At 43.3% G+C, this 12,113-nt stretch overlaps 1 protein-coding gene across 2 annotated transcripts in view; it reads right to left on the bottom strand.

Moving 5' to 3' along the window:
* CPAMD8 (C3 and PZP like alpha-2-macroglobulin domain containing 8) overlaps positions 1-12,113 on the bottom strand; it is a 99,398-nt gene that overhangs the window by 65,500 nt on the left and 21,785 nt on the right. For both annotated transcript variants that reach the window (XM_074977981.1, XM_074977979.1), the window contains exons 11-14: positions 6,609-6,836; positions 6,262-6,432; positions 4,259-4,387; positions 1,799-1,988 (exon numbers count right to left, since the gene is read on the bottom strand). In XM_074977981.1, the coding sequence (XP_074834082.1) occupies positions 1,799-1,988; positions 4,259-4,387; positions 6,262-6,432; positions 6,609-6,836 (718 nt within the window). The remainder of the gene's footprint in view (positions 1-1,798; positions 1,989-4,258; positions 4,388-6,261; positions 6,433-6,608; positions 6,837-12,113) is intronic.

Here is a 12,113-nt window from a genome sequence, read left to right as displayed (position 1 = left end):
TGAGAACTAGGGCCTGCATCCCTGATCATCTTGGCTAATAGCCAATGATGGACCTATCTTGCATGAACTTATCTAATTATTTTTAACTCAGTTATGTTTTTGGCCTTCATAACATCCCCTGGTTCCACATGTTGTCCATGCATCATGTGAAGAAATATTTCCTTATATTTGTTTTAAACTTACTGCCTATTAATTTTCATTGTGTGACCCACGGTTCTTGTGTTTTGTGAATGGGTAAATAACATTTCCTTTTTCCTTATGCTCCTTTTTCCACATGATTCATGATTTTATAGAGCTCTATAATATTCCCTGTTAGTCATCTCTTTTCTAAGCTGAAAAGTTCCGGTCCTTTTAAACTCTCCTCATACGGAAGCTGTTTCACACACCTCAATCATTTTGTTACCCTGCTCTGTATCTTTTCCAATTTTAACACGTCTTTTTGATATAAGGTGACCAGAACTGCATGTGCTATTCAAGGTGTGGGTAGACTATGGATTTATATAGTGGTGGTATGATATTTTCTGTCATCCTGGCTGGGATGACTTAGTGGGTGTTGACCCTGCTTGAAGCAGGGGGCTAGACTAGATGACCTTCTGAGGTCCCTTCCAGCCCTAGGATTCTATGATTATTAACTATCCTTCTCCTATCAGAGAAGTAGCTATGTTAGTCTGTATCTTCAAGAACAACAAGAAGTCCTGTGGCACCTTGCAGACTAACAGATATTTTGGAGCATAAACTTTCGTGGGCAAAGACTCATGCATCTGATGAAGTGGGTCTCTGCCCACGAAAACTTAGGCTCCAAAATATCTGTTAGTCTATAAGGTGCCACAGTACTTCTTGTTATCCTTTTCCTAATAATTCCAAATACTATTAGCTTTTTGACTGGAACTGCAAATTAAGCAGAAGTTTCTAGAATTATCTATAACTCGAAGCTCTCCTTTTTGAGTAGTACCAGGTAATTTAGTACCCATCACTTTGTATGTATTGTTGGATTTATATTTTCCAATCTGCATTACTTTGCCTTTATTAACACTGAATTACATCTGCTATATTGATTCCCAGTTTTATGAGAGCTCTCTGCAGTTTTGCAGTCTTTTTTGGACTTAACTATTGTGCGTAATTTTGTACCATCTGCAGATTTTGACACTTCACTGTTTACCCCTTTTTTCCACATCATTTAGGTATTTGTTGAACAGCACTTGTCCCAATACAGACTCCGGGGGATATTGCTCTTTACCTCTCCATTCTGAAAACTGAATACTATTTACCTTTTTCCATTTTGAAAAATCCTCAGTGTTACATAGCCTAGCATCATTCTTTCCCTCACTCCTCCCACTGTCAAGGCCAGCATCCATTTCTCCTCACATACTACCAGTGCCAGCATCCTTTTCCCTTTATCCCTCCATAGCTCCAATTGCTACTAAGACCAACTATCCCTGGTTCCTTTCCCTCTCCCCTCAATATTACCTGGCCTGATGTTCTTCCTCCCACCCGAGCACTAGCAGGTCTAGCAGTTCCATCCCTGCACCCCAGCATGCTCGGCAAAGCACATCCCTTGACCTAAGCAATATTAGGATAAAATCAGGTTTACCATTTACAGTAAATGAACTTTATATGTCAAAGTGGGCATAAAATTTGAAGTCCAACCTTCCACTCAAACATTCTGTGACCTTTAACATCAGCAAGGAACCACTAAGGGATTTGACAATAAGACAGTTTGTCTTGAGTAAGAAGAGAGCTGTCACTCTAGATAAAGAGAAGCATTTGCACTTTTGTTGCTAAGATTTTAGCTACTGACCTGTTCCTAGGAAATGAGTGACATGGATGTTCTTATCAAAGGGGAACGTGGCTCTTTTGCTCCTCTGCTGTGTCATGTTACCAGGCTGCTGCCCGGAAAGGACAATATTACCTCGCGATGCAACTTCGTAATGCAGAGTGAAGTTACACGGACACGTGGACTTCACTGCAATCTGGGCCTCCTCTCCCACCTAGACAAAGAGACACAGGGCCTGGGATCAGGTTTGTTCATTGAACACTTCAGACCCTTCTTATTATCTTAAAGTACAGTACTGCAGTTAGGGGGGATGAGCAGCCACTGAAGACAATACCCCAATCCTAAGGAGTTGGCAGGGTGAAGAGATGGTTACATTCACACTGAACAATCTGGTGCATTCCCCCCATGAGGAGGAGCTGTATGCAGCACTTTGTTTCCTGGTTGTCTTAACAGAAGATGAGGCAGAGAAGATATATGGATTAGTAGAAGGAATAAAGAAATCTTTAGAATCCTGAGGGTTAAGGCTTTTGGTTTAGAGCAGCTATCAGAATGGACTGAATTTTAGATATCACTTTACATATTTCTGATCTCATGGGGAAGGCGGGAGGTGTAATACAGTTTTGCTGTTTAATTGACATTACTTATGATGATTACTGTAATATTCAGATGCTAATTCAGACACAAAACAGTCCCACAAAACAGTCTTAAATCAGGAAAATCTGAACTGTGAAGAAAGTTCTTTTATGATGTTTGCTCTAGGGCCAGACAGACAGACACAAGGAACGTTTCCCTCTCCCAAGCAGACAGGCCTAGTGCCTGCAAGAAGTTTCAGAGAAGCTCATCTGTTTCCTGCACTGTTTCTGCACCTCCTGTAGGTGGTGAAGAGCAAGCTGTACCCAAAGCTACTACCCTTTCACAAATTCACATGAAGAAAGGAGTCCTTTGAAGGTTGGCTATCATCACTGCCATGTCCCTCAGGACAGCTCAGTTTTAAGCAGTCTTTTCAAAAGCTTGGAATCACTGACTGACGGTGTCTTCTGCGGGGCAGAGGAGCACTTCAGCAGCAGCACCACCTTCCTGCTTTTTGGATTTGGGAAGTAACTAATGTATTATTTGGAGGCCACATTACCCCCACCCCAGCACCCTTTGTAGCTTCCAGTCCCTCTCCTTAGCCATTTAAGGCACAATATCATATTCAATTACTTGGAAATCGAGTAACAAAATTTGAATTCCAGTTAAATATTTTGAGAAGCCTCTTAAGTGCAAATAGTCCCACCTCCCCACTGCATAAACACAGTGTAAACCAAAATATCGGCACAGAGAAGTGAAAAGGCACCAAATGGTTAAATGAAGTGAAAATGCAGAAGGGTCCACAAACAGCCTTGTGATGTTAAATATTTGAGGCATTTAGAGTTCCCAAGAGCAAATTAATGAGACTGTTCATGAAAAAAATATGTAGCTAATTGGAACACCCAATAAGTAATGGCAGAGCTGAGAAAATGGTTCCCACATCAACTGGTCACACAATTCCCAGGTTTCCCACAGCAGAATTAATTCTAATCTAGTTATAATGAGAACAATGTGTTCAGATTAGCAATGTATAATCCCTTTTCCATACCTCAGAAATCTTGTAAAAGATTAGTTAGACATTAAACTGCCACGAAATGCAACTATAAAACCTTTATATGTGAGTACACTGACTGAAACTCAACCTACCAGGTCAGCTGTTAATATAGTAGTAGGTCAGATATACAGACCAACAGATCCCTAAGTGCTTTACAAATATACATAAATCCATCACTGTCATGAAGTCTCTTGGGCTGGAGTGCTGCAGCACTTAACTGGTGATCAGCACAATAAAAAATATGGCTATGGACAAATCTACTCTTAGGATACATCTCATGAAAATGTTTACACACAGAAGGGAATCTAAGCTTTTAGGGTCACTCTCGCTAACAAAAAAATTGAAAGATGCTCAGTTTACCTTTGGGAGGTAAAGGACTGAAGTGATACTGCTGGGATTCAGACTCAGTTCCAAAGACTAGAGATTTCTAATCTGGGAATAAGATAATTAATTCACTTCACCCTGGGTTCACTTTGAATCAATTCACATTTGTTGATTAGAACCAAAATCTGAATATCTTTATAATTTAGTATCCATTTCATACAGATTTTAGGGTGTGGAAAGCTTTTTTGTGATCTGATCTCTGGAGTCCAGTGAGCCTCCACTAAGGATCAGCCCTCTCTCTTCATCCACCCTTATACATTAGCAAACATTCTCATGGGCAGGTAAAGCAAGAAGCAGCATGTAGTGAAGTAGCTGGTGGCTAAAAATGCATCAGTCTCTAAAGTGAAGACTCCTAAAGTCTGTTATGGATGCAATAATAGGCTACAGCCCCCCCGAGATATCTGGAGATACTTCATTCAAACAACAGGTATGGCTGAGCCGAGAGGTCTTTATAATGTAACATGAAGCTGTCATACCTGGAAGGTCTTATCTGGTGCTTGGAGCTGGATATGGCACTTGCTAGGTGAGTACCAGCTGCTGATAGACAAGTAGTTTGGCAGATACTGGTCCCCTGCAGGTCTCCCATCAATTGCTGTCACTTTGGTCTGATGAAAAAAAATGCACCTGAATGTTATTAACACATAGAAAGCTGGGCCCCCATCCCTCTCCATCATGCAATCCTCACCACCATTCCCACTCCAGACACTGCCCCTTCAAACGTCCTGTTTTGCTATCTTTAAAATACTGTTATAATTACACTCACTTTCTACTGAGATGTTTGATGCTTACTTTTAATCTGATCTACTTAAAGCAGACAGCTCTATCTTATTATCAGAGACGTAGACAAGTTAGTCTATCTTCAAAAACAAGAAGTCGTCCAGTGGCACCTTATAGACTAACAGATATTTTGGAGCGTAAACTTTTGTGGGCAAAGACCCACTTCATCAGATGCATGAGTGGGGTGGTTTCAGGGGAGGTTTTAAAGACGGGGTCTCAGTAAAGGGAAGGACCAGAGCTGACGAGGTCTATTCAGTCAGGGTGGATATGGCTCATTATTGGCAGTTAATGTGGAGTTGTGAACATCAAGAGAGGAGAAATCAAGTCAGTTCAATCACGGGGGATGTGACCCATTGTCAATTGCTAATGTGGAGGTGTGAACATCAAGGGCAGAGAAACTGCTTTCATAATGGGCCAGCCACTCCCAGTCTCTGTTCAATCCTTGGCTGATGGAGTCAAATTTGCAAACGAATTGCAGCTCAGAGATTTCTCTATCCATTTTATTTTTGCAATTTTTTCATTATAGGACTGCTACTTCTAAATCTGTTACTGAGCGGCCAGGAAGATTGAAGTGTTCTCCTACAGGTTTTGTATGTTACTGTTCCTGATGTCTGATTTATGTCCATTTATTCTTTTATGTAGAGACTGTCCAGTTTGGCCAATGTAAATTGCAGTGGGGCATTGCTGGCACATGATGGCATATATTATGTTAGTAGATGTGCAGGTGAAAGAGCCTCTGATGGTGTGGTTGATGTTAGTTAGTTGATGTTAACACCAACCACACCATCAGGGGCTCTTTCACCTGCACATCTACTAACATAGTATATGCCATCATGTGCCAGCAATGCCCCACTGCAATTTACATTGGCCAAACTGGACAGTCTCTACATAAAAGAATAAATGGACATAAATCAGACATCAGGAACGGTAACATACAAAACCTGTAGGAGAACACTTCAATCTCCCTGGACGCTCAGTAACATACTTAAAAGTAGAAGTCCTACAACAAAAAAAATTCAAAAATAAAATGAAAAAAGAAATTTCAAAGCTGCAATTCATTTGCAAATGTGACTCCATCAGCCAAAGACTGAACAGAGACTGGGAGTAGTTGGCCCATTATGAAAGCAGTTTCTCTGCTGTTGATGTTCACACCTCCACATTAGCTATTGACAATGGGCCACATCCTCCCTGACTGAACTGACTTGATTTCTCCTTTCTTGATGTTCACAACTCCACATTAACTGCCGATAATGAGCCATATCCACCCTGACTGAATAGACCTTGTCAGATTTGGCCCTTCGCTTTACTGAGACCCCCTCTTTAAATCCTCCTCCGAAACCCTCACACTCAGCATCTAATGAAGCGGGTCTTTGCCCATGAAAGCTTATGCTCCAAAATATCTGTCAGTCTATGAGGTCTTAGATCAGGTTAGTCTATAAAATCTTATATCAGGACTTATTATCATCATCATCGAAAGGTGAACGTTTAATTCTGAGCTAAAAAACTTTGCAGTGTCACTACAGAGAGGGTTGGTAAGGTAATATCTTCTATTGCTAGTGCAAAAGAACAGCTTTCAAACACACTCAGAGTTCTTCTTGAGGTCACTGATTGCTCTCCCATTTTTAGCACTGATTCACAAGTGCGCATTTGACAATCTTAGCTTTATTAAAGCCCATTAATCCTATAAAAACCTTTTACCCACCTCCAGCCAGACATACTGAGCAGCTGTAGGAATAGAGGGGACTTCAAACTCCACCAAGCCGCTTCTGGATACCAGTTCACTTGTGTAAATGTTATCCTTCGGAGTTAACTCAGCTTTGATTCGAATCGTGACCCCATCAGCTGGGCTCCCATCAGGATAAGTTACTTCTACCTAAACAGCCATTTAATTAACAAAATAAGGCATTTCATGTTATTATAAAATCCATTTAGTTATAAAACTAAGCACCAGATATAAGGAACATCTCAGCACTTGGTGTATAACTTATTAGAATAAATTGCCCATATAGCCCATCAACCACCCTGACTGCCCCATATCCTCTACCTTACCTTCCCTTTGTAAGGTAGGCCAGGTTTGAACTGCTTCCTAGTATCCTTGGTGTATCTGATGTCAATCAGCTGCTTCTGAACAGGCATTGAGTCATCAAATGTGACCTGCTTGCTCCCATCAGAGCTGGTCACAGTGGCCCAAATATTGACCAGACCTCGGAAATGCTCTGGGACATCAGAGGGCATCATGTCTCTCACACACACATCGAAAACAGCAGAGCCATCGATCTACCAGCCAGGCCAGGGAAGGAAAATATTACTCAGCATGTACAGTTAAAAGAGTTACTCAGCATGTGCAGTTAAAAATCATTGAATTATAGGACAGCAACGGACCTTGAGAGGTCATCAAGTCCTGTCCCCCATATTTATGGCAGGACCAAATACCTTTTAGACCATCCCTGGCAGGTGTTTAAGCTGCTCTTAGAAATGTCCAGTGAAGGAGATTCCACAACTTCCCTAAGCAATTTATTCCAGGGTTTAACCACCCTGACAGGAAGTTTTCCTCATGTCCAGCCTAAACCTCCCTTGCTGCAATTTAAGCCCATTGCTTCTTGTCCTATCAAGAGTTTAAGGAAAATAATTTTTCTCCTTTCTCCTTGGAGCAACCTTTTAGGTACCTGACAGCTGTTATGTCCCCTCTCAGTCTTCTCTTTTCCAGATTAAACAAACCCATTCTTCCAATCTTCACACATAGGTCAGGTTTTCTAGAGCTTTAATCATTTTGTTGCTCTTCTTTGAATTAGTTTTGTTAATGAAATGGTCACGTGAGACTATCAAAAGATTTACTAAACTCTAGATATACCCAGAGCTTTTTTTCTAGAAAAAGGGTGGTGGAACTCAAGACCCAATTCCCCCAACTCATCCGCTCTGAGGCCCAACCCCGCCCCCCAAACACAGGGGCCCAAACTGCCCCCAGGCAGCTTAACCGCCCCTTGTGCGGGATCCAAAACACTCCTGGGCAGCTTAACCACCCTGCATGGGGCCTGAGCCACCCTCCGGCGGCTTAACCAGTGCCCCCCCAATGTGGGGCCTAAGTTGTTACCCCTGTGTGGAGCCCAAGTAGGGTTGCCAGATTTTCAGAATGCTTATGAGGGACAATGCCCTTCTCCTCCCCCAGACCCAGACCCAAGCCCCCCACCTTCCTGCTCTAACCCAATCCCCCTCCCTTCCCCCAGGTTCTCCCAGCCCCCTGCTGTAACCCTATCCCCCTCCCTTCCCTTCCCATAGAACCAAGTACTCCCAGCCACCCACCCTCCCCCACTTTAACCCAGAAGTCACTGTCCTAGGCAACTGTGACCACAGGAATTTTTCCAAACTAAGTAGTCACTTCACTCTGAGAAAAGTGCTTCCAGTTCAATAACAACAAGAAGTCCTGTGGCACCTTATAGACTAACAGATATTTTGGAGCCTAAGCTTTCATGGGCAAAGACCTCTTTCATAAGATGCATGAGTGGGAGTGGGGGTTCCAGCCACACAGGTACCCAGAAGCCACTTGCTACAAGACAGGCCTCGCAAGGAAAATAAGAGAACACCACTGGCCATCACATACAGCCTCCAGCTAAAGGCTCTCCAACACATCAACAGGGATCTGCAATCCATCCTTGACAATGATCCTTCACTCTCACAGACCTTAGGAGTCAGGCTTGTCCATGCCTACAGACAGCCTGCCAACCTTAAACAAATTCTCACCAGCAACTATAGACCACAACACAGTAACTCTAAACTTGGAACCAATCCCTGCAACAAACCTCACTGCCAACTCTGCTCACATATCTACACCAGCAATGTCATCATAGGACCTATCATCAACTATACCATCAGGGGCTCCTTTACCTGCCCATCTACTGGCATAATATATGCCAGCAATGCCCCACTGCAATTTACATTGGCCAAACTGGACAGTTTCTACGTGAAAAAATAAATGGACATTAATCAGACGTCAGGAATGGCAACATACACAAACCTGTAGGAGAACATTTCAATCTTCCTTGATTACTCAGTAACAGATTTAAAAGTAGCAGTTCTACAACAAAAAAATTGCAAAAATAAAATGGAGAGAGAAATCTCTGAGCTGCAATTCATTTGCAAATTTGACTCTATCAACCAAGGATTAAACAGAGACTGGGAGTGGTTGGCCCCTTACAAAAACAGTTTCTCTGTGCTGGAAGTTTACACCTCCACGTTAGCAACTGACAATGGGCCACATCCCCACTCACTGATCTGACTTGTTTTTTCTTCTTTCTTGATCTATACTACTGATAATGGGCCATTTCCACCCTGACTGAATAGACCTTATCAGCTCTCGCCCTCCCTTTTACTGGGACCCCACTCTTTAAATACTCCTCTGAATGCCCCCCGCCACTCATGCATCTGATGAAGCAGGTCTTTGCCCATGAAAGCTTATGCTCCAAAATATCTGTTAGTCTATAAGGTGCCACAGGACTTCTTGTTGTTCTCGAAGATACAGACTAACACGGCTACCTCTGTGATACAGTTCAGTAATAGCTCTTCTGAGGAACCACTGACAAGATGGTTACAACACAGGCAATACTGGAAAAACTATTTTTAAAACCCTTTGTAAACTGCAATGCTGCAGAATTTCCATGAATGTATTTGCATTTCCAAGTGAGCTGGAATTATCAGCTCAGTTCCTGCATGTGTGCTTTGATCAGACACACTCTTAACTGCCTTCAGTCTACCTAATTCCAGTGCACCCACTGCTGAACCATGGAGGTACAGACACTCATCACTGCTTTGGCTTGGGAAGAGACATGTTTTATTTCATATTGTGCCAAAAATCAGTCAGCTGAAGAGCTTTTGTTGCTCGTCTATCTTAAACCACAATGATCAGACAAATTTCATTTATAAGCAGAGATGAAAAACAGGATTTGGTGGTGATGGGGGACTTCAACTATCCAGGCATATGATGGGAAACGAACTCAGCAAGGCACAGACTATCCAAAAAGTTCCTGGACTGAACTGAAGACAATTTTTTTTTATTTCAGAAGGTTGAAACACTTAGTAGGGGGAAAGCTGTTCTAGATTTGATTTTAACAAATATGGAGGAACTGGTTGAGAATTTGAAAGTGAAAGGCAGCTTGGGAGAAAGCGACCATGAAATCATAGAGTTCATGATTCTAAGGAACAGTAGCAGGGGGAACAGCAAAATAGAGAAAATGGATTTCAGGAAGAAAGATTTTTATAAAATAAGATGCAGAGCTTTACTGCTTTGGTCTTTACATCTCCGTTCGGCTGGGTTTTTTAAATATCTAAAAATGTCTGGGATTTTAATACAGGCTGAACCTTTCTTCTCTTATCCCAGGTTCCCTGGTCCAGTAACAGCCATGGTCCAGCAGGACAACAGATGTCGCTGAACTATGGAGCCCCAGCCACAGAGGTTGCCTGGAGAGAGGCTTCACATGATGTTCTGATTGTCTGGAATTCCTGCCAATCAGAGAAGTGGGGTTGGGCAGAGTCTAGGACCATGTCTCGAAAAGGACTCTCCACAGCACTCTTCTCCCTACTGATGTTCCCCGTGAGGGCAGGGACAGTGTTGCAGGGAGATAAGTGTCCCCCTTCACCCAGCCTGTTGCTGCCCCAAGCACCCCATTCTGTTCCTACACACCCTCCTGCCTACCCTCCCACCCCCAACTTGCTCCTGCCCAGGCCCCTACCCTCAAAGCCTGATCCTGCACCCTCCCTGCCACCCAGATCTCCAGCCCACTCCTGAACCCCCCACCCACTGCTGCACTTTACCTCCCACCGAAATCCTCAAACCCCAGCCCACTTCTGCACCCTCCCTCCCATCCAGACCCCAAACACCCAACCCCAGCTTGCTCTTGCACCCCCTCTCCTGGCCAGAACCCTCACAACCACCCCCAATCCACTGGGGTTAGGCAGAGAAACAAGCCTCCAGCAGATTCTTCAGGGCTCAGCGATGTGGATTCCAGAGGGGCCCTGGGCCTAGTTCTGTGGTGGGGACTGAGGGGGTGGGGAGCCCTCTGACCCTGCAGGAGGTCCAGAGGGGCCTTGGCCCCACAGCATACGAGGTTCCAGCCCTGGCCCTGTGATGTGGCAAGGCTCTGGGAAAGGCTCCACCCCAGCATTGTGGTAGGGGCCACCCCAGTAGGGCTGCAGTCCCCAGCTCTGTACAGGGCTGTGGCCCTGGCCCTGTGATGCAGTGGGGGCTGAGGGGGTGGTTTTGACCCTTGCACCACGCAGGGCCACGGCCCCAGCTCTGAGCTGTGATGGCCCTCGCACCCCACAGCTCTGGGCATTTCCCACCCCCCAGCTCTGGGCCCAGCCTGACCACGCACCTAAGTGAGACTGGGGCTGGCAGCAGTGTTCCAATGGGGCAGCAGGCAGGGAGCTGCATTTTAAAAATGGCGGTGGCAGGAAAAAAAGATGGTGGAATACCATTCCGTGGCGTTCCACTGGAACAAAAGCCCTGGATATACCACATCTACCACATCCCTGCATCCTCAAGGCTTGTTACCTTATCAAAGAAAGCTATCAGGTTGGTTTGACACGATTTGTTCTTGATAAACTCATGCTGACTATTACTTATCACCTTATTATTTTCTAGATGTTTGCAAATTAATTCCTTGATTATTTGCTCCATTATTTTTCTTCATACAGAAGTTAAGATGACTGGTCTGCAATTCTCTGAGTTGTTCTTATTCCCCTTTTTATAGATGGGCACTATAATTGCCGTTTTCCAGTCTTCTGAAATTCTCCCATCAACTTTTCAAATATAATAGCTAATGGCTCAGGTATCTCCAGAGTCATCTCATTGGATATTCCAGGATGCATTTCATCAGTCCCTGGTAACTTGAAATCCTCTAACTTGATTCATCAAGCAGTCATGTAACACTTTAAAGACTAACAAAATAATTTATGTGATGAGGTTTTGTGGAGCAGACCCACTTCTTCAGATCTGGAGATACGCCATTTCCTCTGAAGAAGGGGTCTGCCGCACAAAACCTCATCACCTAATAAATTATTTTGTTAGTTTTAAAGTGCTAGATGACAGCTTTTTTTGTTTTGTTAGGATACAGACTAACACAGATCTCTCTCCATTACTAACTTGATTAAGTAATTTTTAATTTGTTCTTTCCCTATGTTAGCATCTGATCCTATCCCATTTTCATTGGCATTTACCATGCTGAGCATCCAATTGCAACCAACCTTTTTGATGAAAACTGAAACAAGGGAATCATTAAGCCACCAATACCATTTCTACATTTTCTGTAATTAGTTTTCCCTCTACATTGAAAGACTGTCCTACCCTGTTCTTGTCTTCCTCTCAATTCTAATGTATTTCTAAGATGTTTTTTGTTGTTACTATTTGCCTGTAGTATGTTTTCTTGTTACTGTTTGCCTCTGGCCACTATTTTTATATGCTAGCACTTTTAGTATGTATAGCTCAGGTAACAAAGTTAGACCCTGATTCCACATCATTGAATCAAATGCATCTTTGGTATTGACATCAACGGGCACAGATCA

The sequence above is a fragment of the Carettochelys insculpta genome, chromosome 27, assembly GCF_033958435.1.
Source record: "Carettochelys insculpta isolate YL-2023 chromosome 27, ASM3395843v1, whole genome shotgun sequence".
In the NCBI taxonomy this organism is placed as follows: domain Eukaryota; kingdom Metazoa; phylum Chordata; order Testudines; family Carettochelyidae; genus Carettochelys; species Carettochelys insculpta.
The sequence above is the reverse complement of the archived record's forward strand: the minus strand, read 5'-3'. Positions and strand labels throughout refer to the sequence as shown.